This window comes from Xenopus tropicalis, chromosome 9 (assembly GCF_000004195.4).
Source record: "Xenopus tropicalis strain Nigerian chromosome 9, UCB_Xtro_10.0, whole genome shotgun sequence".
NCBI lineage: Eukaryota > Metazoa > Chordata > Amphibia > Anura > Pipidae > Xenopus > Xenopus tropicalis.
In genome coordinates this window covers 5,531,788-5,559,433 of record NC_030685.2, presented here as the reverse complement: position 1 = coordinate 5,559,433, position 27,646 = coordinate 5,531,788, and the positions used below count along the sequence as shown (strand labels likewise).

The 27,646-nt window shown below is 44.1% G+C and overlaps 5 protein-coding genes across 5 annotated transcripts in view; 1 reads left to right on the top strand and 4 right to left on the bottom strand.

The window, feature by feature from the left end:
* Positions 1-867: 867 nt before the first annotated feature.
* Positions 868-1,372, bottom strand: LOC100497406 (histone H3). The gene has a single exon (XM_031893099.1). It carries the CDS (start codon positions 1,330-1,332, stop codon positions 922-924), a length of 411 nt encoding a protein of 136 aa, XP_031748959.1. The 5' UTR covers positions 1,333-1,372; the 3' UTR covers positions 868-921.
* Positions 1,373-2,253: 881 nt separating this feature from the next.
* Positions 2,254-3,034, bottom strand: LOC101733134 (histone H1B). Its single transcript, XM_004912025.4, has one exon. The coding sequence runs from the start codon at positions 2,979-2,981 to the stop codon at positions 2,307-2,309; it is 675 nt and encodes a 224-aa protein (XP_004912082.2). The 5' UTR covers positions 2,982-3,034; the 3' UTR covers positions 2,254-2,306.
* A 756-nt stretch (positions 3,035-3,790) lies between these two features.
* LOC116407587 (histone H2B 1.1-like) lies at positions 3,791-4,373 on the bottom strand. Its single transcript, XM_031893108.1, has one exon. The coding sequence runs from the start codon at positions 4,317-4,319 to the stop codon at positions 3,939-3,941; it is 381 nt and encodes a 126-aa protein (XP_031748968.1). The 5' UTR covers positions 4,320-4,373; the 3' UTR covers positions 3,791-3,938.
* A 321-nt stretch (positions 4,374-4,694) lies between these two features.
* On the top strand, positions 4,695-5,173 carry LOC100485081 (histone H2A type 1). The gene has a single exon (XM_002940780.5). It carries the CDS (start codon positions 4,721-4,723, stop codon positions 5,111-5,113), a length of 393 nt encoding a protein of 130 aa, XP_002940826.2. The 5' UTR covers positions 4,695-4,720; the 3' UTR covers positions 5,114-5,173.
* A 3,707-nt stretch (positions 5,174-8,880) lies between these two features.
* Positions 8,881-27,646, bottom strand: part of LOC116407562 (NACHT, LRR and PYD domains-containing protein 1b allele 3-like) — a 28,490-nt gene continuing 9,724 nt past the window's right edge. Inside the window, exons 5-14 of the mRNA XM_031893049.1 lie at positions 26,702-26,743; positions 24,870-24,911; positions 23,712-23,833; positions 23,045-23,094; positions 21,615-21,835; positions 20,310-20,569; positions 17,537-17,662; positions 15,694-15,835; positions 12,020-12,052; positions 8,881-9,243 (exon numbers count right to left, since the gene is read on the bottom strand). Of these exons, the coding sequence (XP_031748909.1) occupies positions 8,981-9,243; positions 12,020-12,052; positions 15,694-15,835; positions 17,537-17,662; positions 20,310-20,569; positions 21,615-21,835; positions 23,045-23,094; positions 23,712-23,833; positions 24,870-24,911; positions 26,702-26,743 (1,301 nt within the window). The 3' untranslated portion in view covers positions 8,881-8,980. The remainder of the gene's footprint in view (positions 9,244-12,019; positions 12,053-15,693; positions 15,836-17,536; positions 17,663-20,309; positions 20,570-21,614; positions 21,836-23,044; positions 23,095-23,711; positions 23,834-24,869; positions 24,912-26,701; positions 26,744-27,646) is intronic.

Below are 27,646 nucleotides of genomic sequence, written 5' to 3'. Positions count from 1 at the left end.
TTGTGTGTACCGCCGGTGTAACGTTCTCAGGTGGTTTCTGATTGGCTTATGGAAACTAATTTGAAACAGCTTCCCGAGTCCCGCCCATTTCTACGTTCAGGAAAAATGTATTTCTCTCTCCCATAAACGCGATAATTTTTTTTTATTCAGTTAGAGATTGCTCTAGGTCTTATCAGTTTAATTAAAGAATTACCAGGAATGCTGTGGGTTTATTTTTTTAACAAACAATTCAATGCAAGGTAGCAGCTATTCCTCTGTTGATGCGTGTAGCACTTGGCTTCCCTCTCAGCCCCTGAGTTCTGCATTAGAATCCCTGTGCGCCTGAGGCAGAAGCAGGAACCGCGCTGGAGCCCGAGTCTCTACGGAACGGATTCCCATGCAGCTCTATGGCGCGGTTTGTCTGATACTGAATAGCGCAGCGATAAAGTGGCCCCAGTCTATTACCAACCAATCAGCTTCCAGATTTAACCTTAGGCTAGAGAGCTGACCAATCACTGCAGTTCTAGATAGCGCGCAGCCCTCGGCCAGTGGCTTATACTAGTCTTGTTATTTACATAATGTGCCATTGGAGGCGCTCTTGCTATACACAGACTATAGCGCCAATGTTACACTCTCCTATTCTCTGTTGGGCAGATGAAGCGAATGCAAACTGGGGAGTAAGAAATCAAGTGGAAAAATGGACTGGAGAATTTACAAAGTAAAAATATATAATATACACCACCTGGGCCTCTTATCGGTAGATAAAAGGATCATGGGACTAATAATTATTCCAACTTATCAAACCTTGTAAAAGTGATTACTTGTGGGTAAAGGCGGAAATGGCTGCTTCAGTGATACAGAGAGTAGTTCAGCTCGTTTGATTGTGGATTTGGTGGCTCTGAAAAGAGCCTTTGTGCTGCTGGGAGAGAAGCTGCCGATGATCTAAGCCCTCTCGCCTCGGATCCTGCGGGCCAGCTGGATATCCTTGGGCATGATGGTGACCCTCTTGGCGTGGATGGCGCACAGGTTGGTGTCCTCAAAGAGACCGACCAGATAAGCCTCGCTGGCCTCCTGCAGAGCCATGACGGCTGAGCTCTGGAAGCGCAGGTCGGTCTTGAAGTCCTGAGCGATCTCCCGGACCAGGCGCTGGAAAGGCAGCTTGCGGATGAGCAGCTCGGTGGATTTCTGGTAGCGGCGGATCTCACGGAGAGCGACTGTGCCGGGCCGGTAACGGTGAGGTTTCTTCACTCCACCGGTGGCCGGAGCGCTCTTCCTGGCTGCTTTGGTTGCCAGCTGCTTGCGGGGAGCTTTCCCTCCTGTAGACTTACGGGCGGTCTGCTTGGTACGGGCCATTCTGTAACACTAACACTGCGGAACAGAGTATCCTGAACTGGCCGCAACCCGGGTTTATATAGGCACAAGCTCCAATTGATTGGCTAATTATAAACAATTCCCAGCGAATCCACGTCACTTCATGGAATGCCGCGTAAATACTTCTGTGTCATTGGCTATATTAAATGGTCCCGCCTCCCACCTTACGCCCTATTGACTGATAACGGTTGGATTTCAGGCGGCCGCCAAAATTGCATATAGATAGAGCTCTAAATAGCGAGTCCGATACAGGTTACCGGGTGGCGCGTCTGTGCGATGTATTTGCAGTTATATTTCACACGAGTGTAAACTGCTTTCTAAACACAATTCTAGGCTGTAAGGTCCATTTTCAGCCCTAATGTAACGTGATTCCAATAAAGGTGGGTGGGAAAATGTGACAAACGCCTTCGCAGTGCAATACCATTGGTTATTTCTATATATTGTCCGGCAGGGGGAGCCTTCTGTACTAGTTGGCGGTTTTGCTCACCCACTAACGCTTCTCATTGCTGAGGGAAATAGAAACCCTTAGCCCGTGTGTGAGTGATAGAATGAGCCTGGTGTTTGGGCGACACCTAGTGGTAGTCTGGGAATTTACATAATTAGATCCATGTCAGGCGCTGGGGAGACAATGAACGTTGTTCCTTTACTGGGATCGGAATATCAAGTCTATAGAAACCGGAACGGTAACTTGTATAGAAATAAACCTCATTCACTTGCCCAGAAAGAATTCCTACTATAGGCAAAGACCAAACCCGATTATTGGGGCGGGTATACACCGGAGTAAAGATTGTACGGGAACTTGGGCGGGTACGGATTATGTGACGGTACAAGAGAGAATTGGGACCTTATATTAACCCTATAATTAGTGGATTACACAGGTATCGGCTCTTTAAATGGAGGAGGTGGTGGCTCTGAAAAGAGCCTTTGGGTCAGTGCGCAGGGGCCCCGGGGCCGAATTACTTCTTGGGCGCCGCCTTCTTCGCTTTAGCCGCTTTGGGTTTGGCTGCCTTGGCCTTTGCGGGGCTCTTTGTAGCTTTAGGCTTTGGAGCCTTTTTAGCCGGGCTCTTGGCAGCTTTGGGCTTGGCGGCCTTTTTAGCCGGGCTCTTTGCCACCTTCTTGGGTTTGGCCGCTTTGGGCTTCTTGGGGCTTTTGGCGGCCTTTGCAGGTTTCTTCACCTTCTTGGGGCTCTTTGCTGCTGCCGAGACCTTCTTGGGCTTTTTAGGGGACTTGTGCGCCTTCTTTGCCGCCGCTGGTTTCTTGGCTTTGGGCGCCGCTGGCTTCTTCTTGGCCGCCTTCTCCTTACTCTCCAGCTGCTTCTTGTTCAGCTTGAAGGATCCGGAGGCTCCGCTCCCCTTGACTTGGGTGAGAGTCCCCTTAGTGACCAAGGCCTTGAGAGCCAGCTTGAGGCGGCTGTTGTTCTTCTCCACATCGTAGCCTCCGGCAGCCAGAGCCTTCTTGAGAGCGGCCAGGGACACCCCGCTGCGCTCCTTAGAGGCGGACACGGCTTTCACGATCAGTTCGGACGCGCTGGGCCCGGCGGGTTTCTTGGCTTTAGCGCCTCCCTTCTTGGGCTGCTTCTTCTTGGCAGCGGCGGGTTCAGCCGGGGGAGGGGCGGGAGCGGTCTCAGACATTCTAAGCTCTAAACTCGCGTACAGTCACAAGTAAGAAATAACTAGAATTTTTTGTTCGAGCAACTCGGCTATATATACATTTCTCCTTTGCACCGATTGGTCACTTCTCTAGCCAGACCTCCCTTTCTATTGGGTAAATGTTTATTTCCCCGCCCACTCCCTCTCTCCCCTGTAGCCCGGTGTCCGTGTGTTTCCAGAGACGGAATATTGTGCTGTTTCTCTCGGCTCTGAGTATAAATGTGCCCCAGTCTGTATGGGATCAGCTGCCCCAGTAAGTGCCCGGGTCTGTGCCACTAATTCCCATTCTATTGGCTGCATATATTGCCCAGAGCAGCTCCTGGGAACTCAGTCCCGCTCCCCGGGCCGGATGTGATTGGGGCGCCCCTGAGATACAGAGTAACACAAACGGTTCTATTTCAGCTTGTGCTGTTCCTGCTCATATTTATATTAGTCATTATATTCACTATGGTAGCGCAAGGTCAAGGTTACAAACCTTACTTTCCGTTGTCTACAGTTCAGAAATAATAAAAGGCCGAAAGCTCGAACAGTAAAACGGGTGTTTGGTTATTGGTTGTTGAACAAGCGGGTTTTTTTATGAATCCCTTCTAAATGCCCCAATGTTCTCTCTTTTGTACAACAAACTATCCCAATGCAGTGAACCTGCTTTCCTTATCTGGGCTCAGTCATTCCCGGATTATACACAGCGGAACGATGAAGGCATCATCAACTGCCCCTCGTCAAGCTAATACGAAATTTACTATTACTATTCAACTGTATGTGAGGAGAAAAAATAGTCTACCACTCTATAATGTATTACAGAATATGAAGTGTGGCTTCTGTTTTTGTATTATACAAAGCCCCAAACCCAAAGGCAGTTACAGATCTTTTAGGGAGAGAGTGGGGGCCCTTAAAAGAGCCTTTGTGTTGCCGGGAGTAGGGCAGGAGATGGGGCAGCAGTTACTTGGCGCTGGTGTACTTGGTGACAGCCTTGGTGCCCTCGGACACGGCGTGCTTGGCCAGCTCCCCAGGCAGCAGCAGGCGGACCGCGGTCTGGATCTCCCGGGAGGTGATGGTGGAGCGCTTGTTGTAATGAGCCAGGCGGGAGGCTTCCCCTGCGATGCGCTCAAACACATCGTTGACAAAGGAGTTCATGATGCTCATGGCCTTGGAGGAGATGCCGGTATCGGGGTGCACCTGCTTCAGCACCTTGTACACGTAAATGGCGTAACTCTCCTTCCTTGTCTTCCTGCGCTTCTTCCCATCTTTCTTCTGGGTCTTGGTCACCGCTTTCTTGGAGCCTTTCTTCGCGGCTGGAGCGGACTTGGCTGGATCAGGCATGATCAACTATCCTTACGCTTTCCGATAAACGGGAAAACTGTTCTCTCCGCCTCCCGGGCTGCTGCTTTTATAGCCCTCCCATGCAAATAAGGCTGCCTAATAGCACAAACTATTACTGGTTAGTTCTGTCACATGGTATAAAGACCGCCCATCTACAGCTATGGATTGGTGTTTCTTAAAAATCTGTGTGATTGGCTGCAATTAACTCACCCAATACAAAACGGAGGAATACAAGTAGAACAATTGATTGGTGCTTCCAAAACCTACAGTTTGATTGGCTGCATTGGAACTCAGCCAATTAGAGAAGAGAGGTGTGTCCAGAGCGGCCTACTAAAACCAGTACCTGGGTGGGAAAGCGTTACATTCTGCAATTTCTTTGTGTTTGAGAATTACTTGCAACTATGTCCGGAAGAGGCAAACAAGGCGGGAAGACTCGGGCTAAGGCCAAGACCCGCTCATCCCGGGCTGGGCTGCAGTTCCCAGTTGGCCGAGTTCACAGGCTCTTGAGAAAGGGCAATTATGCTGAGCGGGTGGGAGCCGGAGCTCCGGTCTATCTGGCCGCAGTGCTCGAATACCTGACCGCTGAGATCCTGGAGTTGGCCGGGAACGCTGCCCGGGATAACAAGAAGACCCGTATCATCCCCAGGCACCTGCAGCTCGCTGTGCGCAATGATGAGGAGCTGAACAAACTGCTCGGAGGAGTCACTATCGCTCAGGGCGGGGTCCTGCCCAACATCCAGTCCGTGCTGCTGCCCAAGAAAACCGAGAGCTCCAAGGCGGCCAAGAGCAAGTGAGCTGCCCGGTCACAGCGCCCCCATCAGGAAACAACACAAAGGCTCTTTTCAGAGCCCCCACACAGGCTACAGAGGGCTGCATGGCACATACACGGGGTGGGGGAGATTGTGTTTATAAATGAGGCTACAGGGATTCCTGAAAAGAAAATACAATGGGGAAAAATAAGCGCAATAATCGCTATAAATAATACACAGAGCGCCTGATTTCAGTGAGTCCGTTAGCGCAATGGGGAAGGTTCTGCTCTCTGTCCGTGTATCCAATAGCCGGGGCTGTAATATGGGGGGGGGGATTCTGTATCTTTATTTCTGGCACAGGGGGAATTATGGGACCCCATGATCTCGCTACGGGGATAACCATATATAGGAGAAGAATAAAGTCGGTACTGTAACGGATCTTTTATAAAAACCTGACAGAAATGATTTTATTAGGGAATTATAAGCATTGTATCAGCCTTGTGCTTCAGTTACTGGGTGCGCCGGCTTCACAAACCAAACCTGGAAAAATACCTGTAGATTTGTGGCCTCATGTATCTTAGTTGGGATCAAGTACAGGTACTGTTTTATTATTACAGAGAAAAGGGAATCATTTAACCATTAAATAAACCCAATAGGGCTGTTCTGCCCCCCAATAAGGGGTAATTATATCTTAGTTGGGATCAAGTACAGGTACTGTTTTATTATTACAGAGAAAAGGGAATCATTTAACCATTAAATAAACCCAATAGGGCTGTTCTGCCCCCCAATAAGGGGTAATTATATCTTAGTTGGGATCAAGTACAGGTACTGTTTTATTATTACAGAGAAAGGGGAATCATTTAACCATGAAATAAACCCAATAGGACTGTTCTGCCCCCAATAAGGGGTAATTATATCTTAGTTGGGATCAAGTACAGGTACTGTTTTATTATTACAGAGAAAGGGGAATCATTTAACCATGAAATAAACCCAATAGGGCTGTTCTGCCCCAATAAGGGGTAATTATATCTTAGTTGGGATCAAGTACAGGTACTGTTTTATTATTACAGAGAAAAGGGAATCATTTAACCATGAAATAAACCCAATAGGGCTGTTCTGCCCCAATAAGGGGTAATTATATCTTAGTTGGGATCAAGTACAGGTACTGTTTTATTATTACAGAGAAAAGGGAATCATTTAACCATGAAATAAACCCAATAGGGCTGTTCTGCCCCAATAAGGGGTAATTATATCTTAGTTGGGATCAAGTACAGGTACTGTTTTATTATTACAGAGAAAAGGGAATCATTTAACCATGAAATAAACCCAATAGGGCTGTTCTGCCCCAATAAGGGGTAATTATATCTTAGTTGGGATCAAGTACAGGTACTGTTTTATTATTACAGATAAAAGGGAATCATTTAACCATGAAATAAACCCAATAGGGCTGTTCTGCCCCCAATAAGGGGTAATTATATCTTAGTTGGGATCAAGTACAGGTACTGTTTTATTATTACAGAGAAAAGGGAATCATTTAACCATTAAAGGAGACATATTGGATAAATGGAAAACCCCTAACCCTGTAGGCAATTATGAATAATATACGGTGCTGGTTTCCCTTTGGGCTAAACATTAACCCTATCTGTAACAATGGCCCCTTTATTGGAGCTCCCTATAGATCCTCTCAGGTCCCTGTCTGGGTTTCACATGAGGGGTGGGCGTGTCCTAACGGCCCCTGCCAGAAGCACAGTAGGAGGGGGAGAGCCAATCACAGCCCTGCACTCACACAAGCACAGACAGGCTTCAGTTCCCTATCAGGTCAGCCTAGCTGCTGATTGGTTCCTATCCTACAGTGCCGCTGGCCCCCCAGCTCATCTAGAGAATTCAGCCAGCAGGAAGTGGCACAGATGGGCGGGGCTAGTGGGGTTTTGGGCGAATTTCTCAATAAATCAGTCAGAAACACAACTTTTTTAAGCACAATCCTTCTATATCTAGAGGAGTATAATTCCCTGGTACATTCATAACTTTTATAGGATATGTCTCCTTTAAATAAACCCAATAGGGCTGTTCTGCCCCCAATAAGGGGTAATTATATCTTAGTTGGGATCAAGTACAGGTACTGTTTTATTATTACAGAGAAAAGGGAATCATTTAACCATTAAATAAACCCAATAGGGCTGTTCTGCCCCCAATAAGGGGTAATTATATCTTAGTTGGGATCAAGTACAGGTACTGTTTTATTATTACAGAGAAAAGGGAATCATTTAACCATGAAATAAACCCAATAGGGCTGTTCTGCCCCAATAAGGGGTAATTATATCTTAGTTGGGATCAAGTACAGGTACTGTTTTATTATTACAGAGAAAAGGGAATCATTTAACCATGATGTGATATAACAAACTGTATAAGTTGGATGAAACTATTAGATATTTCTGTTTATGCTGAAATGTACCCCCTGCCCCCTCCTACCTGTTATAGCAAATGCATTGTGTAGGTTAATCTCATCTAGGTGTGTATTGTGTGTAGCCAGCTGGCTCTGTCTGGCCCTTCTAATGTAATTACCCCTATTGTGAGGGCACACAGAGCCAGACCCCATAGTGACACAATACACATAGTTACCCCTTGTGAGAGCAGTGCTCTGTCTAGTAAATGCAAAAGACTGAACTGGGCATGCTCACTAGGTGGCTTCCCATAGGCCCAGTGGGATTAGCTATGATTGGCCCCTCTGGAAGCTGCCTTGGGGTTGGCAGAAGGAGTCAAACCCTGTTTTGGTTTTACGACAGGGGCTGCTCCCTTTCTGGCTACAAAGGTGGCTGCCAAGAGTTCCAAGGAGCCTTTTGTCTGGGGTGTAACCTTAGCTACGGCAGGACCCCCTCCCCTGTGTTCCCCTGGAATCTACCTTAGCTGCGGCAAGAAGATTCCCCCCAACTGTGTGTATTTCCCTATTCCCTAAGGAACAAGAGTGCAGGCTGGCTACCACCTACTGGCTTATGGGAACCTGCTGATGGCTACTTGCCATTTCTCCAATAAACGCCTCATCCTGTGATACCAACTGTTTGCTCTTTGGGTCCTGCCCTATGTCTGGGAACTCACGGCCCTGAGGTTGTGACACGTGAAATAAACCCAATAGGGCTGTTCTGCCCCAATAAGGGGTAATTATATCTTAGTTGGGATCAAGTACAGGTACTGTTTTATTATTACAGAGAAAAGGGAATCATTTAACCATTAAATAAACCCAATAGGGCTGTTCTGCCCCAATAAGGGGTAATTATATCTTAGTTGGGATCAAGTACAGGTACTGTTTTATTATTACAGAGAAAAGGGAATCATTTAACCATGAAATAAACCCAATAGGGCTGTTCTGCCCCCAATAAGGGGTAATTATATCTTAGTTGGGATCAAGTACAGGTACTGTTTTATTATTACAGAGAAAAGGGAATCATTTAACCATGAAATAAACCCAATAGGGCTGTTCTGCCCCCAATAAGGGGTAATTATATCTTAGTTGGGATCAAGTACAGGTACTGTTTTATTATTACAGAGAAAAGGGAATCATTTAACCATGAAATAAACCCAATAGGGCTGTTCTGCCCCAATAAGGGGTAATTATATCTTAGTTGGGATCAAGTACAGGTACTGTTTTATTATTACAGAGAAAAGGGAATCATTTAACCATTAAATAAACCCAATAGGGCTGTTCTGCCCCAATAAGGGGTAATTATATCTTAGTTGGGATCAAGTACAGGTACTGTTTTATTATTACAGAGAAACAGGAATTTTTAACAACTTGAATTATTTGATTACAATGGAGTCTATGGGAGATGTGATTTGGAACTTTTTGGATAATGGGTTTCTGGATATTAGATCCTATACCTGTAGTACCAGTAGAATTCTGGGAATATCTGCCTACACTTATTTTTCTTGTAGATCGCAGATGAGAGGTTGATGATATGTATTCATGGCCCTGAAGAGTGCATCCTTCTCACGGCCCCCCCAGGCCCTGACACAGCCAAAGAGTTGCCTCATCTTCTCCTGGGGGGTTCTGTTGCATCTCACTATGTCGTACTGTTCCTGGGTCAGGGTCCCATCACCCAGCAGCTCATCCAGGACTGGATCAATGTTGGGAATCCTTTCAATCAGCTCTGCTCTGTGCTTATCCACAAAGTGCCGCCCACCTGTTGGACAGGTAAAGGAATGACGTTTAAAGGAGACATATCCTATAAAAATTAACAATGTACCAGGGAATTATACTCCTCTAGATATAGAAGGATTGGGCTTAAAAAGTTGTGTTTCTGACTGATTTATTGAAAAATTCCCCCAAAACCCCACTAGCCCCGCCCATCTGTGCCACTTCCTGCTGCCTCCTTTCCCAGGCTGTGCAGGGGGGAAGCGGCACTGTAGGGTAGGAACCAATCAGCAGCTAGGCTGACCTGATAGGGAACTGAAGCTGTCTGTGCTTGTGTGAGTGCAGGGCTGTGATTGGTTCTCCCCCTCCTACTGTGCTTCTGGCAGGGACCGTTAGGACACGCCCACCCCTCATGTGAAACCCAGACAGGGACCTGAGAGGATCTATAGGGAGCTCCAATAAAGGGGCCATTGTTACAGATAGGGTTAATGTTTAGCCCAAAGGGAAACCAGCACCGGATATTATTCATAATTGCCTATAGGGTTAGGGGTTGATGATGAAGATGGCGGTGGTGACGTACTTCCTTTTCCACAGCAAACTAGGAAGTGTAGGGAATAAGCCCCTAGAGAGGGTTAACCCTATGGGTCCCTACATATGTTAAAGGAGACATATCCTATAAAAATGATGAATGTACCAGGGAATTATACTCCTCTAGATATAGAAGGATTGTGCTTAAAGTTGTGTTTCTGACTGATTTATTGAGAAACTCCCCCAAACCCCACTAGCCCCGCCCATCTGTGCCACTTCCTGCTGGCTGAATTCTCTGGATGAGCTGGGGAGCCGGCGGCCCTCCGTACCCTGCACTGTAGGATAGGAACCAATCAGCAGCTAGGCTGACCTGATAGGGAACTGAAGCCTGTCTGTGCTTGTGTGAGTGCAGGGCTGTGATTGGCTCTCCCCCTCCTACTGTGCTTCTGGCAGGGACCGTTAGGACACGCCCACCCCTCATGTGAAACCCAGACAGGGGCCTGAGAGGATCTATAGGGAGCTCCAATAAAGGGGCCATTGTTACAGATAGGGTTAATGTTTAGCCCAAAGGGAAACCAGCACCGGATATTATTCATAATTGCCTACAGGGTTAGGGGTTTCCTTTATCCAATATGTCTCCTTTAATGCATGCAGCTTTATTCTAGACTGTTTGTTTTATTTATGTGCAACGAGACTGTACTGTCTATAACTGGGAGAAACTCATAATCACAAAGAAATACATAAAAATTGTATTCTACTAGAAAGGTTTGTGTGTGTATGGAAGCATTGTGTGTCTCTGATCGGTTCTGTATTTTATGCTGCTGTGAATATTTATAGTGTATCTGAATTGAAATGGTGATAATTGATCTAAGCAGCAACACCCCATGTTTATTGGTGCAATATCCAAGAATTAACTAACAAAAATTAACAATTTTACTAACAATAGATCATATCCATGTTCAGGGTCGGACTGGGGGGTGCCTCCCGCCCCAGGGGCCCTGCAGATGCCCCAACCGGTCGCATCCCCAAAGTCACGTGGTACCCGTGTTTCGCGACTTCGCCGTTTTGTGAACTTTTGCACATTTTTCAGAGAAACGGGACAGATTCGCTCATCACTAGTAACTTTTCTTACTCTTTCTTTATTAATGGCATTAGTCCTAGGATCTAAACAGCGTAATGTTTATTAAAACTTGCAACACTACTTGTGTCTCTATATTGCCCACCCTTTCCCTTGCCTTTTTCTTTCACCCTCTTCTTAGATACTCCTATCTGCATTTTCATGTCATTCCATATATTGTTTGAAATTTACTTTTTCTTCCTATTCTGGCCTTCTTCCATATTATCACCTTCCTTCTGATATTCCCCCCTCTCCTCCTTTTCTCTCCCTTCACTATATGGGTCTCTCATTCTTTCCTTCTGCCCCATCAACCTGTTTCTCCTCCTCCATACTTTGTTTTGTACGTCCATAGTTTCCCATCTCTGTTATTTTCTTGCCCTTTGATTCTTTTGCTCCCTTATGTATAGTGATGGGTGAAATGTTTCGCCAGGCATGGAAAAATTCAGCTCTCCCACAACAAAAAAATAGCCGTGGGCGACAAAAGAATAGCCGCAGGTGACAAAAAATAGCTGTGGGCGACAAAAAAATAGCTGCTGGCGACAAAAGAATAGCCGCAGGCGACAAAATAATAGCCTTGCAACAAAAAAATAGCTGTGGGCGACAAAAGAATAGCCGCAGGCGACAAAATAATAGCCTTGCAACAAAAAAATAGCTGTGGGCAACAAAAGAATAGCCGCAGGCGACAAAATAATAGCCTTGCAACAAAAAAATAGCTGTGGGCAACAAAAGAATAGCCGCAGGCGACAAAATAATAGCCTTGCAACAAAAAAATAGCTGTGGGCGACAAAAGAATAGCCGCAGGCGACAAAATAATAGCCTTGCAACAAAAAAATAGCTGTGGGCAACAAAAGAATAGCCGCAGGCGACAAAATAATAGCCTTGCAACAAAAAAATAGCTGTGGGCAACAATTTTTTTTGACGTGCAACATTTTCGCTGTTTCGCAAACTTTTTGAAAGATTCGCAAATTTTTCGGCGAAGCAAAACGGGACAGATTCACTCATCACTACTTATGTATTGTTATTTTCCTTTCCTCACTACTCTCCTTTCTAACCTGATGCCCAGTATGCTCTTCCTTTGCCCCTTCCTAATTGTTTGTATCTATCTCTTTTTCTTCCACTCTTTCCAGTTGTCCCCCATTATACAAAAATGTGATGAAAACAAACTGGAGAGAATACCAACCTGCTGCCTTCTGTCCTCCTGATATAAGTTCTTCTGTAATGGGAAATAATTGTGTTAGGGGAAGCTGATAAACAGTGTATGGTTACATTTTACAAAAAGTCCAAAGTATGGCAGAAGAGCTTGCCCTCAATGTTTGCCTAAAGACACCCAACCAGATGACATTCCAGGGGATATCTATGTGCTGCACACCACTCGCCCCATGGGGCTGCAGAATGGAGGCAGAGATGTATTCACTGAAAGGGGAGCTAGTTGTGCTCAGTCATGGCTTCATAAGCATTTACAAAACATGCTGATCATATGGGTGGCCATGTTAAAGGAGGCTTTGTAAGTGATGTAAGGCGTTTGGCGCTTCCGTGCACCTGTGTAAGTACAGCCCCATTAGGAAGAATGGGATACGTTTCTACCTGTGCAGTGGAACACAGGCGAATGCCACCACGGGGAGCGCAAGAAAAAACTCTTGTGAGTAAAAATATTTACAGAAACCGACATTCATTCATTAGAGTGTGTGTGACTGTTTGAGCAGTGAGTGTTAGAACTCAGCGCAGCAGATGCAAACGGTTAATGCCAGATGCATATTATATGCGGGGATTGAAGGAAAAGTAACACTAAAATAAATTTACTAAAAGTAACAAATCTATTCTACCCTGCCCCAATAATTGCCCTATCCTGCAAACCCCTTAGTATTTTGAATGCTTTATTAGAAAATACCTGCTAAAACGTGGCTTCCGGTCATTTGAAATAGGGCGATACAGCGATGCAGAGGCAGAATCCACTATGCAACGATCGATTGATCGAGCCTAGCCCAACTCTTTCCTATACAGAAGGAAGGCTAGGATCGATCAATCGATCGTCGCATAGTGGATTCTGCCTCTGCATCGCTGTATCGCCTTATTTCAAATGACCAAGCATTCAAAATATTAAATGGTGTGCAGGATAGGGCAATTATAGGGGCAGGGTAGAATAGATTTTTTTACTTAAAAAAATTTTTAGTTATTTTTCCTTTAACAATTTGGTCAGTTCTTTGGAACAAGTGTCTCCAGTGCTGAAAAGTAATTGCTCAAAGGAGACATATCCTATAAAAATTATGAATGTACCAGGGAATTACCGTATATACTCGAGTATAAGCCGATCCGAATATAAGCCGAGGTACCTAATTTTACCTAAGGAAACTGGAAAAATTTATTGACTCGAGTATAAGCCTAAGGTGAGAAATGCAACCGCCACTGCTAAGTTAATCAAACAAATAACAGATAAATAAATAGATAACTTTAGGGAAAGAAAAATGCTACAGCAGCAGACAAAAGCAAGTTTGGGATGGCTAAGGAAGCTGCCATACTAATTATCAAGTGTACAAGTCCCACCACAGTACTACAATAGTAGTTAAAAGGGCAAAATAATTCTTGATGCTGGACTTAGTACAAATTAATTTTTTTTAAATAACAAGTTATTGTACCAATTACTTCTGGCTCGTTATGCAGATGGATGTGCAGATGTAACGCGCTCATTGCATGCACCCACCCTCCCTTCCTCCACTTGTGTCTGTGCATACATACCTCCCTCCCTCCACCTGTGTCAGTTCATCAGTAGACTGCAACATTAAGAAAAAAAAAAGTTGTTCCTAATAAGTATGGGATATCCTTTGGGGGGACCCTAAGTTGTGCTCTGTTTAGTACGCTGAAATACAAACCAGGGGGTGACCTGTAGTTAAAAACCAACAGAAGGGTAGCGTTACATGCCTCCCTACCTCCCTCCCTCCACCCCTCCACATGTGTCCGTGCATTACACAGCTTTTCAGCAATAACAATCACAATAACAATCCGTGTACCTGCCCTTAAGTGCACTCAAAGTGACTCCCTCATGCCGGACGCGAGTAAGTGCCTCTCCCCCATGCCAGACGTGAGTAATAAAAGTTACACCGAAGCCCCGGTTTGTGCAGAAAGTTCCCTTACCTGCCCTTAAGCACACTCAGAGCGACTCTGGCTGAATGCGCATGTTGCGTACACCTCTCCCCCATGCCGGACGCGAGTAAGTGACTCTCCCTGATGCCGGACGCGAGTAATAAAAGTTACACCGAAGCCCCGGTTTGTGCAGAAAGTTCCCTTACCTGCCCTTAAGCACATTCAGAGTGACTCTGGCTGAATGCGCACGTCGCACACACCTCTCCCCCATGCCGGACGCGAGTAAGTGCTTATCCCCCATGCCGGACGCTAGTAATAAAACTTACACTGAAGCCCCGGTTTGTGCAGTAAGTTCCCTTACCTGCCCTTAAGCACATTCAGAGTGACTCTGGCTGAATGCGCACGTCGCGCACACCTCTCCCCCATGCCGGACGCGAGTAAGTGCTTATCCCCCATGCCGGACACTAGTAATAAAACTTACACTGAAGCCCCGGTTTGTGCAGTAAGTTCCCTTACCTGCCCTTAAGCACATTCAGAGTGACTCTGGCTGAATGCGCACGTCGCGCACACCTCTCCCCCATGCCGGACGCGAGTAAGTGCTTATCCCCCATGCCGGACGCTAGTAAGTGCCTCTCCCCGATGCCGGACGTGAGTAATAAAACTTACACTGAAGCCCCGGTTTGTGCAGTAAGTTCCCTTACCTGCCCTTAAGCACATTCAGAGCGACTCTGGCTGAATGCGCACGTCGTGCACATCTCTTCCCCCTTCCCGGACGCACGGGGGGGTGCTTTCAGCCAGAGCCAGTCTGAGTGCGCTTAAGGGCAGGTATGCACAGACACATATACTCGAGTATAAGCCGAGGGTTACTTTTTCAGCACATTTTTAGTGCTGAAAAACTCGGCTTATACTCGAGTATATACGGTATACTCCTCTAGATATAGAAGGATTGTGCTTAAAGTTGTGTTTCTGACTGATTTATTGAGAAATTCCCCCAAACCCCACTAGCCCCGCCCATCTGTGCCACTTCCTGCTGGCTGAATTCTCTGGATGAGCTGGGGAGCCGGCGGCCCTCCGTACCCTGCAATGTAGGATAGGAACCAATCAGCAGCTAGGCTGACCTGATAGGGAACTGAAGCCTGTCTGTGCTTGTGGGACTGCAGGGCTGTGATTGGCTCTCCCCCTCCTACTGTGCTTCTGGCAGGGACCGTTAGGACACGCCCACCCCTCATGTGAAACCCAGACAGGGACCTGAGAGGATCTATAGGGAGCTCCAATAAAGGGGCCATTGTTTCAGATAGGGTTAATGTTTAGCCCAAAGGGAAACCAGCACCGGATATTATTCATAATTGCCTACAGGGTTAGGGGTTTCCCATTTATCCAATATGTCTCCTTTAATATGAAAGCAATGTTACTGCTAAAAAAACAACAAAGTATGATAAATCAGCCCTCCCTCTTATAAACAACCAGTATTGAAACCAGCAGCTGGGAAAGCATGGGAGATGAGCCACTAGACCCTCGGTTCAGCTGTTTATTAACTGTTCATCATGCCACAGATGGTAGCGGCTATGGTCACTGGCACACCCCATAAAAAGTACATTTACCCACCCCATTCAACAACAAAATTCATTATTGAATAAGAGTCAGCGATGAGTGATGTTTTTAGAGAACGGTTTCAAAGAAAAAACCCGTTTCACACCATGAAAAGCAAGGTGTGTAAATGAGCCCTGGGGCAATGTGTGAATGTGCCGGTTCCTGTTATAGTCAGAAAAAAGTTACCTTTCCTCAGCATTGCAGCCCACACAGATTTCTCTTCTCTTTCGCTTGTTACCCTTAAGACAATTTCTTCATCTACGTTCGGCAGGTAGATCTCGCTGTAATTGTACATCTCCGGCTTGGCATCGAAACGCAGCTTGAGATCCTACAACAGACAACTGCATAATACTGACTATGTTGTGCTGTTTGTCCAAAGCACATTTTGTCTACAAAAATACATTCTGTATATAAAAAACAATCCCCAGTACACATAATTAATGTGTGGACATATACACTGGTAAAAATATATACAAAAGATATATTTCTAGTGAAGAATGAGAACAAAAATCCATTTTGTGCACAAAAAGATATTATATTACAAACTCCGTTCTGTAAATGTTAACAGGCATTCTATCTCACAAATGTACAACATCCATACAACAAAACCAGTTGTGTAAATTTACTTACAGAATGTATTATATAAAACGAAACTTCGACAAAATATATAATGGTATAACTGAATAGCTTATTCCAGCTAGATTTTCATGACAAAATAGATGCTTGTGACAGAAACAGATTCTGTAGCACTGAATTCATTCTTTGTATACAGAATTTATTTTTGTAGACAAAACGTACTTCAGACAAACGGCACCCCATAACTGAACTTGGGCGGAGTGATAACTGTTTCATTAATGGGAAAGCAATGATATAAGAAAACAAGCCTGGTGGCCACAGACATCAGAATCAAAGGCCAATAGAATTACAAAAAGGGTATTTTATTGATGCAAGCATGATTCTGCCTATATATAACTTATTGGTTAGGCTGCATGTTACTCAGGGGGTGCAGTTTTGGACATACATGAATAAAGGACACAATTGTTAGAAGTATAGAAATTAGCAACTAATGCAATTATCTAAACTGCCATAAAATGATCTTTTAGTGCGATGGAGGAAATGTTATTTGGTGGTAGCCGTTATTGTTTTTTTTAACATTATATTAAACTTAAATTAAACATAAAGGTGAACTACCTCTTTAAAGAGCACATATTGTGTGAAAAACATCTAAATATAGAACAAATTGGCTTTAAACAGTGGAAAATTTCTCCAAAACCCCACTAGCCCCGCCCATCTGTTCCACTTCCTGCTGCCTCCTTTCCCAGGCTGTGCAGGGGGGCCGGCGGCACTGTAGGATAGGAGCCAATCAGCAGCTAGGCTGACCTGATAGGGAACTGAAGCCTGTCTGTGCTTGTGTGAGTGCAGGGCTGTGATTGGCTCTCCCCCTCCTACTGTGCTTCTGGCAGGGACCGTTAGGACACACCCACCCCTCATGTGAAACCCAGACAGGGACCTGAGAGGATCTATAGGGAGCTCCAATAAAGGGGCCATTGTTACAGATAGGGTTAATGTTTAGCCCAAAGGGAAACCAGCACCGGATATTATTCATAATTTCTTATGAATTTTGTTTATCCTATCCCTATTTGCCTTTAACTAAAAGGTATTGTGTTTAATCTGCTTTGCTTTGATTTCGCAATGTAATATTGTTTATTAAACTGTTATTGCATTGCAAACTTTTTAAGACCTGCTTGAAGGTGGCGTAATCTTTTGGGTCAAATGTAACAACTTTATCATTAAGACCTTTTATTACACACGCTGCAATAACATGTGCAAACTCGCTAAACAGCTTTCACAAAGCCCATATAAAATTTGCGCGACGGCAAACTTGCGAATAGTTTTTCCTTTACTGACTTTTATTACATTCTTCCCTATATATCAAAAATACTACATTATATAATATTTCCCTGAGACTTTCTGTGCCGGTTCGAATTTTGATGGTTTTGTTATGAGATGTACAGTCTTCCCTACTCACCTTTGGAGCTATTTCTGCGCTCTCTGGTCCTTGTACAACATATTTTCTTTGAGTGTAAACAGTTACTGTCTGCGGAGGTTTGTCCACCCAAACAAATCCATTGTTAGTCTCCTTCTTGTGCACAGCCTAAAGATTAGGGTAATCACATTATATGAGAAGAAAAATCTCTTTCTAGCTCTTCTTATTGCAACCCAGGGGCAGCCATTCCTGCACCGGTACAGCTGGGGTGTTTGCTACAGAAACCCTACTATAGTTTATATAAATACCCCGCTGTGTAGCCCCGGGGGCAGCCATTCCTGCACTGGTACAGCTGGGGTGTTTGCTACAGAAACCCTACTATAGTTTATATAAATACCCTGCTGTGTAGCCCCGGGGGCAGCCGTTCCTGCACTGGTACAGCTGGGGTGTTTGCTACAGAAACCCTACTATAGTTTATATAAATACCCCGCTGTGTAGCCCCGGGGGCAGCCATTCCTGCACTGGTACAGCTGGGGTGTTTGCTACAGAAACCCTACTATAGTTTATATAAATACCCCGCTGTGTAGCCCCAGGGGCAGCCATTCCTGCACTGGTACAGCTGGGGTGTTTGCTACAGAAACCCTACTATAGTTTATATAAATACCCCGCTGTGTAGCCCCGGGGGCAGCCATTCCTGCACCGGTACAGCTGGGGTGTTTGCTACAGAAACCCTACTATAGTTTATATAAATACCCCGCTGTGTAGCCCCGGGGGCAGCCATTCCTGCACTGGTACAGCTGGGGTGTTTGCTACAGAAACCCTACTATATTTTATATAAATACCCCGCTGTGTAGCCCCGGGGGCAGCCATTCCTGCACTTGTACAGCTGGGGTGTTTGCTACAGAAACCCTACTATAGTTTATATAAATACCCCGCTGTGTAGCCCCGGGGGCAGCCGTTCCTGCACTGGTACAGCTGGGGTGCTTGCTACAGAAACCCTACTATAGTTTATATAAATACCCCGCTGTGTAGCCCCGGGGGCAGCCGTTCCTGCACTGGTACAGCTGGGGTGTTTGCTACAGAAACCCTACTATATTTTATATAAATACCCCGCTGTGTAGCCCCGGGAGCAGCCATTCCTGCACTGGTACAGCTGGGGTGTTTGCTACAGAAACCCTACTATAGTTTATATAAATACCCCGCTGTGTAGCCCCGGGGGCAGCCGTTCCTGCACTGGTACAGCTGGGGTGTTTGCTACAGAAACCCTACTATAGTTTATATAAATACCCCGCTGTGTAGCCCCGGGGGCAGCCATTCCTGCACTGGTACAGCTGGGGTGTTTGCTACAGAAACCCTACTATAGTTTATATAAATACCCCGCTGTGTAGCCCCGGGGGCAGCCGTTCCTGCACTGGTACAGCTGGGGTGTTTGCTACAGAAACCCTACTATAGTTTATATAAATACCCCGCTGTGTAGCCCCGGGGGCAGCCATTCCTGCACTGGTACAGCTGGGGTGTTTGCTACAGAAACCCTACTATAGTTTATATAAATACCTCTGCTCAGTTTAACTATTACAGGTATGGGACCTATTATCCAGAATGCTCGGGACCTGTGGATTTCCATAATTAAGTCTGTTAAAAATCATTTAACCATGAAATAAACCCAATAGGGCTGTTCTGCCCCAATAAGGGGTAATTATATCTTAGTTGGGATCAAGTACAGGTACTGTTTTATTATTACAGAGAAAAGGGAATCATTTAACCATTAAATAAACCCAATAAGGCTGTTCTGCCCCAATAAGGGGTAATTATATCTTAGTTGGGATCAAGTACAGGTACTGTTTTATTATTACAGAGAAAAGGGAATCATTTAACCATTAAATAAACCCAATAGGGCTGTTCTGCCCCAATAAGGGGTAATTATATCTTAGTTGGGATCAAGTACAGGTACTGTTTTATTATTACAGAGAAAAGGGAATCATTTAACCATTAAATAAACCCAATAGGGCTGTTCTGCCCCAATAAGGGGTAATTATATCTTAGTTGGGATCAAGTACAGGTACTGTTTTATTATTACAGAGAAAAGGGAATCATTTAACCATTAAATAAACCCAATAGGATTGTTCTGCCCCCAATAAGGGGTAAGTATATCTTAGTTGGGATCAAGTACAGGTACTGTTTTATTATTACAGAGAAAAGGGAATCATTTAACCATTAAATAAACCCAATAGGGCTGTTCTGCCCCAATAAGGGGTAATTATATCTTAGTTGGGACCAAGTACAGGTACTGTTTTATTATTACAGAGAAAAGGGAATCATTTAACCATTAAATAAACCCAATAGGATTGTTCTGCCCCCAATAAGGGGTAAGTATATCTTAGTTGGGATCAAGTACAGGTACTGTTTTATTATTACAGAGAAAAGGGAATCATTTAACCATTAAATAAACCCAATAGGGTTGTTCTGCCCCCAATAAGGGGTAAGTATATCTTAGTTGGGATCAAGTACAGGTACTGTTTTATTATTACAGGGAAAAAGGAAATCATTTTTAAAAATTAGAATTATTTGCTTATAATGGAGTCTACGGGAGATAGCCTTTCCGTAATTCGGAACTTTCTGGATAACAGGTCTCCAGATAAGGGATCCCATACCTGTACACCGCTGAATCCAAGCAGGGCCAAAGTAAGTTCTGCCTGTGTAAACCTGCATTCTTTATTGCATGAACTTTACACTGAATAAGAGATGTGCCCAACTTATATACATGGTATGAAAAATTAGAGTTTGCATGTCCTTTAAAACAGAGGTTTTACCGTACCTGGCTAACTGAGGGGTCCTGTGGCATGAAGTACAGGTGAATGGTGTAACCTTTAATGAATCTGCCGTATATAAAAACGGCTCCATGAGTTGGAATTTTGGTTCGAAATAGACTTGCTACTTTATAGACAACTCCCATTAAAGAGAAGGTGGGTTTTTCCAGGGCAACATAAAAAGGTTCAATTTTTGACGGTGTTTCCAGGGTCATGCCTTTAGTTTTGTAATGAGCGATTTTAAATTTCTTAACATCAACATCTCCACCTGTGAAAAAATCATATAAGAAGGCTCCAAAACTGTGCAATTAATCATATATTTACAACAATACAATGCAGGTCTAACGGGTATCACGTTTGGGAACAACACTATTTGGGCAAAAAATCGTTTGTCCTGCTCGACAAGACGACTGTTATCCGAAGCTTTTGTGATATCGGTCGTCTCGTCGATCCGCCATACACGTAGCGTATGGTCAGCTTTAGCCAATGGTTCTTAAAGGAGACATATCCTATAAAAATGATGAATGTACCAGGGAATTATACTCCTCTAGATATAGAAGGATTGTGCTTAAAGTTGTGTTACTGACTGATTTATTGAGAAATTCCCCCAAACCCCACTAGCCCCGCCCATCTGTTCCACTTCCTGCTGGCTGAATTCTCTGGATGAGCTGGGGAGCCGGCGGCCCTCCGTATCCTGCACTGTAGGATAGGAACCAATCAGCAGCTAGGCTGACCTGATAGGGAACTGAAGCCTGTCTGTGCTTGTGTGACTGCAGGGCTGTGATTGGCTCTCCCCCTCCTACTGTGCTTCTGGCAGGGATCGTTAGGACACGCCCACCCCTCATGTGAAACCCAGACAGGGACCTGAGAGGATCTATAGGGAGCTCCAATAAAGGGGCCATTGTTACAGATAGGGTTAATGTTTAGCCCAAAGGGAAACCAGCACCGGATATTATTCATAATTGCCTACAGGGTTAGGGGTTTTCCCATTTATCCAATATGTCTCCTTTAAACTGTTGGGATGACCCCACCTGGAGGAGCCTGGAGCAGTGGCGGTGGCTGATAAAAACTTAGAATTTGATGGCATGCCCAAACCATACGTTGAACCCACAAGGGGCTTGAACTGAAAAATTCCAACAACCACTATTATAGAGCGATTTTCAGATTTTTGTAAAATAACTTCCTGCCAATAATACATGTATTTCAACATGATATGTATTACACTATAATGTTTTAGTGACACTAACGTTTCAGTGTTATTTAATAAGGCCATAATTCACTTAACCATACTGAGCTTTGCAGTTGGGACTTACCTTTCGGACACACACAGTGCGGGAGATACACGGCTGATACCTGCCCAGACAGCACTCTGATCTTAAACAAAGGGCCGACAGTCTCTAATCTGTTTTCCTGCAGGTATTTTGAGTACTTTTCCCAGGAAACAAGTTGAAACTCAACAGAGACAGGGCTATTCACAAGAAACTGTAGCCCCGTTTCAGGGCAACGGAAGAGACCATTCTGGGGCAGATGTGCTCTGTAAAGGGAAATTCAGTATCAATCATATCCAACAGTTGAAGGGGTCCACAACCCAAACATTTTATTTTTCATAAAGAAACACATTTTAAAGCAGCCATACTGCATAGCTATAAAATTCCTCCTTCACCATCCATAATGGGGACAGGGCATATATGCAGCACAGCACATCCCCAGACAAATGTAGGTAGTAATAATTCTAACAAAGGACAGAAAGAACTGTAAATTGAAGCATAAAACACTTGCAAAATGTCATGTTGTGCCCGAGTTGTCACCATTTTCAATGAAAACCAAAGAGGGCAATGGTTATTAGAAAAACAATCATTAGGGCTGGCATTCAGATGTAGAGCAGTATTGGTGCAATTTCATCAGAACAACACAAGGAATTACTAATGCAATATGGGATATTTGCTGAATGAGAAAGAAGTAAAAAAAAACATCAAACGTCACGTCAAAAAAGTCACTGTTGTTTCAAAAAGTTGCGGTCGCAAAAAAAAAAGTTGCATGCATCAAAAGTGTCACACAGTAGCCACATTTCACACATTTTTTGCTTTTTGGAGAATGGGGGGAATATTAATAAAGAGTCTTTTTCTTACACAGACGTATTTAGGTAATACATGATAACCCAGCTGAATCCCCATAGAATAATTAAAACTCCACCAAGCATATTTGACGGGCTTCCTATACAGAGAGAGGATACTGATTGGTAGCTATATAAGGTGGCCATACACAGGCAGAATTCAGAGGCTGATTTGAGCCCTTTAGAGCAATTCGAAAGCTTATCTGCCCGTGTATGGGGCCCCCCGACAGGCCTAAAATCAGCCAGATGTCAATTGGGAAGGTTTGATTTTCTTGTTCGATCAAGGACCTCATCAGCTCATTGATGTCGCCCTCACTCCAACAGCTCATATCCCCATCGTTGTAATCCACCAAACTATTGGTTTAACCCAATTTTGCTCCCCTTTTTGGCAACTTATAGTGTATGGCCTGCTTTTACTCTGTTTTGATCATAAAAACACAAAAGGTTTCAATATATATTCTAGGTTATGATTTAATCGGGTTACATTGCTATACATAAAAAAGTAGAAGAGACACAATGGGGGGGGGGGGGATGCAGGCATGTATTTACATTTCCCTTAATCATGTGTGCAAAGAGTACTGAATGGGTGAATAAAAGAACGATAAAAAGAACGGAATAAATGGATTGTACCTGAACATACGCCCGTGTATCTCAGAAGAAAAATGTGTTATACGGGGGATCTGAAAAGAAATAAATACTTAATACAAAGTGGGAATAAGCAGTAAATTTTGGTGAGAGAGGAGGAACAGTGGAATAGAATTTGAACAGCTTCATAAGACTTTCTGCCCACTGCCTGGGTCATTATTAGTATGTAAAGTAAATGTTTGATGTATTTCACATATGTTGGAGCTTTATAACCTTTACTTCTATCCTATACGCACAGAGAGCCAAGAATGGCATTTGAATGTTTTTATAAGGACTTACCATATTAGCTATGGAGAATGCAGTGGTTCTGCTACAAAAAACCCACACAGCAAGCTATCTGCACTGAAATCAATGGTCCTATATATATATATATATAGATGGCATGTAAACTTTTAACAGCCAATAAAACCTAAAGTCAGTAGGGGTGTCAATTTGGACATTATTGTGGCAGCAACATTTAAAATATGGTGCTATACTGTTACCCATAACAAGCCATATAAAGCCCCCTCCCTATTCTCAGATGTGTAACAGAGTATTGCAGCTTATGTATCTGCAGAAATGATCTGATTAGGTGCGTTTTAGATCATTTTCAGTTTGATCACAATACATAGGGTGCAATGTGGCCAATAAATGAAACAGTATTTGTACTCACCTCTCCACAGAGATTACATTTCATTGCAGTTCCCCTGGGACAAATATTGGAAGCCATTTCCTGCACTCCGAAAGCTCCTCCTTCCATTGCTGCAGAAGCTCCTCCTTCCATTGTTTCAGAAGCTAACAACCAGCACATTCACATGAATTACTGTCATAATTAACCCCTTTTAATATACCACTGATTTTTTTTTTACATTTTTAAGTGTTCCTGAATCTTCTATTATAGTAAAGGTCCAGATTTCACACAATCTAACGACACGTTTGTCATATTTGATAATGTGTCAGTTCATTAGAAACAGTCCTGTCTTTATCAAATATCAAAAAGCTGCAAATCCATCAGGATTCCATCTCCCAGTCCAATATTTGACATGTCAGTCCCACAATTTTGCTTATTTGGTAAAGTGAAATGAACTGAGCAAAGAGAGATAAAATGAATTTTTTGCCCAGGGCATTGTACCCAACATAAGTCTGCATTGCTTGGGGCTATTCTTTTGACACCCACGACTATTTATTTAGACGCGTGCAACAATTTTTGGACGCACGGCAAATTTTTCTGCAGCGAATTATTTTCATCTGTTTCGCAAAACGCGAAAATTCACCATGAATCCATGCCTGCCCCCAGGTCAAGAATGGCAACAGTGCACGGGAGTGCCAGAGGGAAATAGGAGCACCATACGGGGTTTACCTTGACGTGGTATGGGGGCTTACCAATCTTATGATCATAATTTTGTAACTAAAAGCCCGTTTTTGTCAATACATGCAGTAGCATAGATAATTTACTTATGGAATAGGGGGCCAGGGAATGTGCATTGATCAATCCCCCTCTCTTTTTGTATGCTTGTAGCTAATTTGGCCAGATCAGTCGCACTTCCATTGTACTTGTATACTCTATTTAGCCTTGGAGTGCTCCCACAACCCCTTCTGTGTATCTATGTATCGGAAATTGCTAAGTTTTTGCTAAATAATAAAATTCCTCTCCGATATCCATTGTAAGCAACATTCTTGTCCTGAACGTGACTCTGGGACGGGGCTACAAGGTCCCCATTCACACAGGTTAGACTAACATCAGATGCCCCAAAACCCAGAAAATCTACTTGCTGCCACCATCTGTCATTAATTAACCTGTAGCAAAGCTGCTGGCTATTCCCCCACTCACCTGAATGAAACTCATCAATGTCTGGGGAAAGAGTATCATCATCTGTGAATAAGGAGAGAACAGATTTATCAGAAGGCTCTTACTTGCAGGGTAGATAAATGCAGTTACCCCTCCATAACATTGTCACAAACTGCCCCCTAGTTTGCTATAGAAGTTGCCACCAAATAACATAATTATATATGCAACAAAATGAGAATTCTACTGATAAAAAACTTCATTGTAATGCAAAAGGACTGACCAGTGAGAATGCTGATTCCCAGCACTGTGTCAAGCATCTTCCTATTATCTTACATATAGAGATAAGTTTGTCTAGAAGTGATGAGCGAATTTTTTCGCCAGGCACGGATTCACAACGAATTTCCGCATTTCGTCATTGGCTAAAAAATTTGCTGTGCATCAAAAAAAGTCGCAGTTGCATCAAAATAGGCGCATTCATGTCAACATAGGCATGGGAGCATAAAAATTAATGTACCAATGCATTATAGTCATCTAAATATAGAAGGAATGTAATTAAAAATATGTGCTTCTGATTTATTGAGAAATTCCCATAAATCCTTACTAGCCCCACCCATCTGTTCCACTTCCTTTCCCAGGCTGTGCAGGGGGGCCGGCGGCACTGTAGGATAGGAACCAATCAGCAGCTAGGCTGACCTGATAGGGAACTGAAGCCTGTCTGTGCGTGTGTGAGTGCAGGGCTGTGATTGGCTCTCCCCCTCCTACTGTGCTTCTGGCAGGGACCGTTAGGACACGCCCACCCCTCATGTGAAACCCAGACAGGGACCTGAGAGGATCTATAGGGAGCTCCAATAAAGGGGCCATTGTTACAGATAGGGTTAATGTTTAGCCCAAAGGGAAACCAGCACCGTATATTATTCATAATTGCCTATAAGATCATGGGGATTTAAACAATATGTATTTCAGACCCGGCACCGGTAGTGGAGATTTAGCTAGAGATAGTTTAAAGATACAGCCATAAGCACTCACAGAAAAACTGCATTGAGTTCTCTACCAAAAGAAACACAGGATTTCTTGTCTCCTTTGTAAACACGTTCTTAGGGTACCTGACTTCCTCTCTCAGAAAAATCCTTTATTCCTGGGGCCAGAATCTGCGCAGCACTCTCCTCTCTCCCTCCCTTGGGCACATACCCCCAACAGAAATTGTGTCCTCAGGTATGATCTATCATGGTTCAGCAACCCCCCCCCCTTTTATGGGAAATGCTCCCCTCACCCTCATAACCTTATGTATGAGCTGGGAGTGTCCAAGACTGTGTCACTTATGGCCCCCTGTAGAGGGCTGCAATTTTCAGGCCAGTTTTTTTGACACACGTGACATTTTTGTGCCCATTTTGCAAAATAATCCGCCAAAACGTGAAACGGTAAAATGTGGAAGTTCACCACGAATCCATTTCTGGCCAAAAATGTGGCCAATCAGAATGATACCATACATGAGGGGTGTCTCATGTTTCATTCCCCGAGAAACCAACCGTACTAACTGGTGGGTATAGGCAGTCCCTGTTGGGTATCATTGGGAAGCATCTCCTCATAACCAATATGTCATTTTTGAGGAGGTTACCCCTATATCAGGGGAGATATTGGTCCTTTCATATAACCCATGTCTTTTCCATAACTGCTCCCCTTCAGCCCTAGGTTCACAGCTCCTTCCTTTGACTCTGAATTGTCTCTGAAGGCAGATATGGATATCACGTTTACATAGCCCTCCTGTGGAAGTGTCTAATTAAAGGTCTCTTTGTGCACCTAGTTAGTCAGTTCGTTAGTGGAGTTTAAACAATGAGCCCCAGTATCTGAAAGCTGCTGGCTATTCCCCCACTCACCTGAATGAAACTCATCAATGTCTGGGGAAAGAGTATCATCATCTGTGAATAAGGAGAGAACATATTTATCAGAAGGCTCTTACTTGCAGGGTAGATAAATGCAGTTACCCCTCCATAACATTGTCACAAACTGCCCCCTAGTTTTCTATAGAAGTTGCCACCAAATAACATAATTATAGATGTAAGAAAATTCACCAATGAGAATTCTACTGATAAAAAACCTCATTATAAATGCAAGAGAAGTGACCAATGAGAATGCTGATTCCCAGCACAATGTCAGTGGTACCTTACATATAGAGATAATTGTCATTTTTCCCCTTCATTATATGGCACAGGAATCAGACATGGGGATAAAGGGACAGACTTGTTCAGTGCTGGGAAACTGTGCTTAATGCTCCCAACTCCAATTGCAGGAACAGAGAACAGGGAGCCAGATTTATACAGATCAGCTGGGATTCTCATTGGAGGATTCTTTTGCATTTCAATGCTGCCAATGCGGGCCCTAGAGAGCTGGGAAAGTTTTATTGTGCAATATTGCTTTAAGAATACAACCCTGATGTTGCTGGACTACAGCTCCCAGCATGCCTCACCCTTCATTATATGTTACATTATTCTGGGATTTGTAGTCCAGCAACAGCTGAGTAACATTTGGTTGTGCAGCAGGGTTTACCACCCCTCTTAAATGCCAGCCGACTGAATGTGTGATACATATTGTTGATTGTGGAAATACTGAATTTGCAACCAAGGTTCAGGGTCTTGACTGCAGGGGGTGGCAGGAGCAATACCATTTGCAGGAGGGTAAGTCAGACCCGGCACTGGTAGTGGGGATTTAGCTAGAGATAGAGAGTTTAAAGATGCATGAGATAGACAGGCAAGTGAGAACGGGCAGCCCAAGCCCCAACAAGGGGTTAGCGGGACTAGAAAGGAAAAGGAACATTACAAACT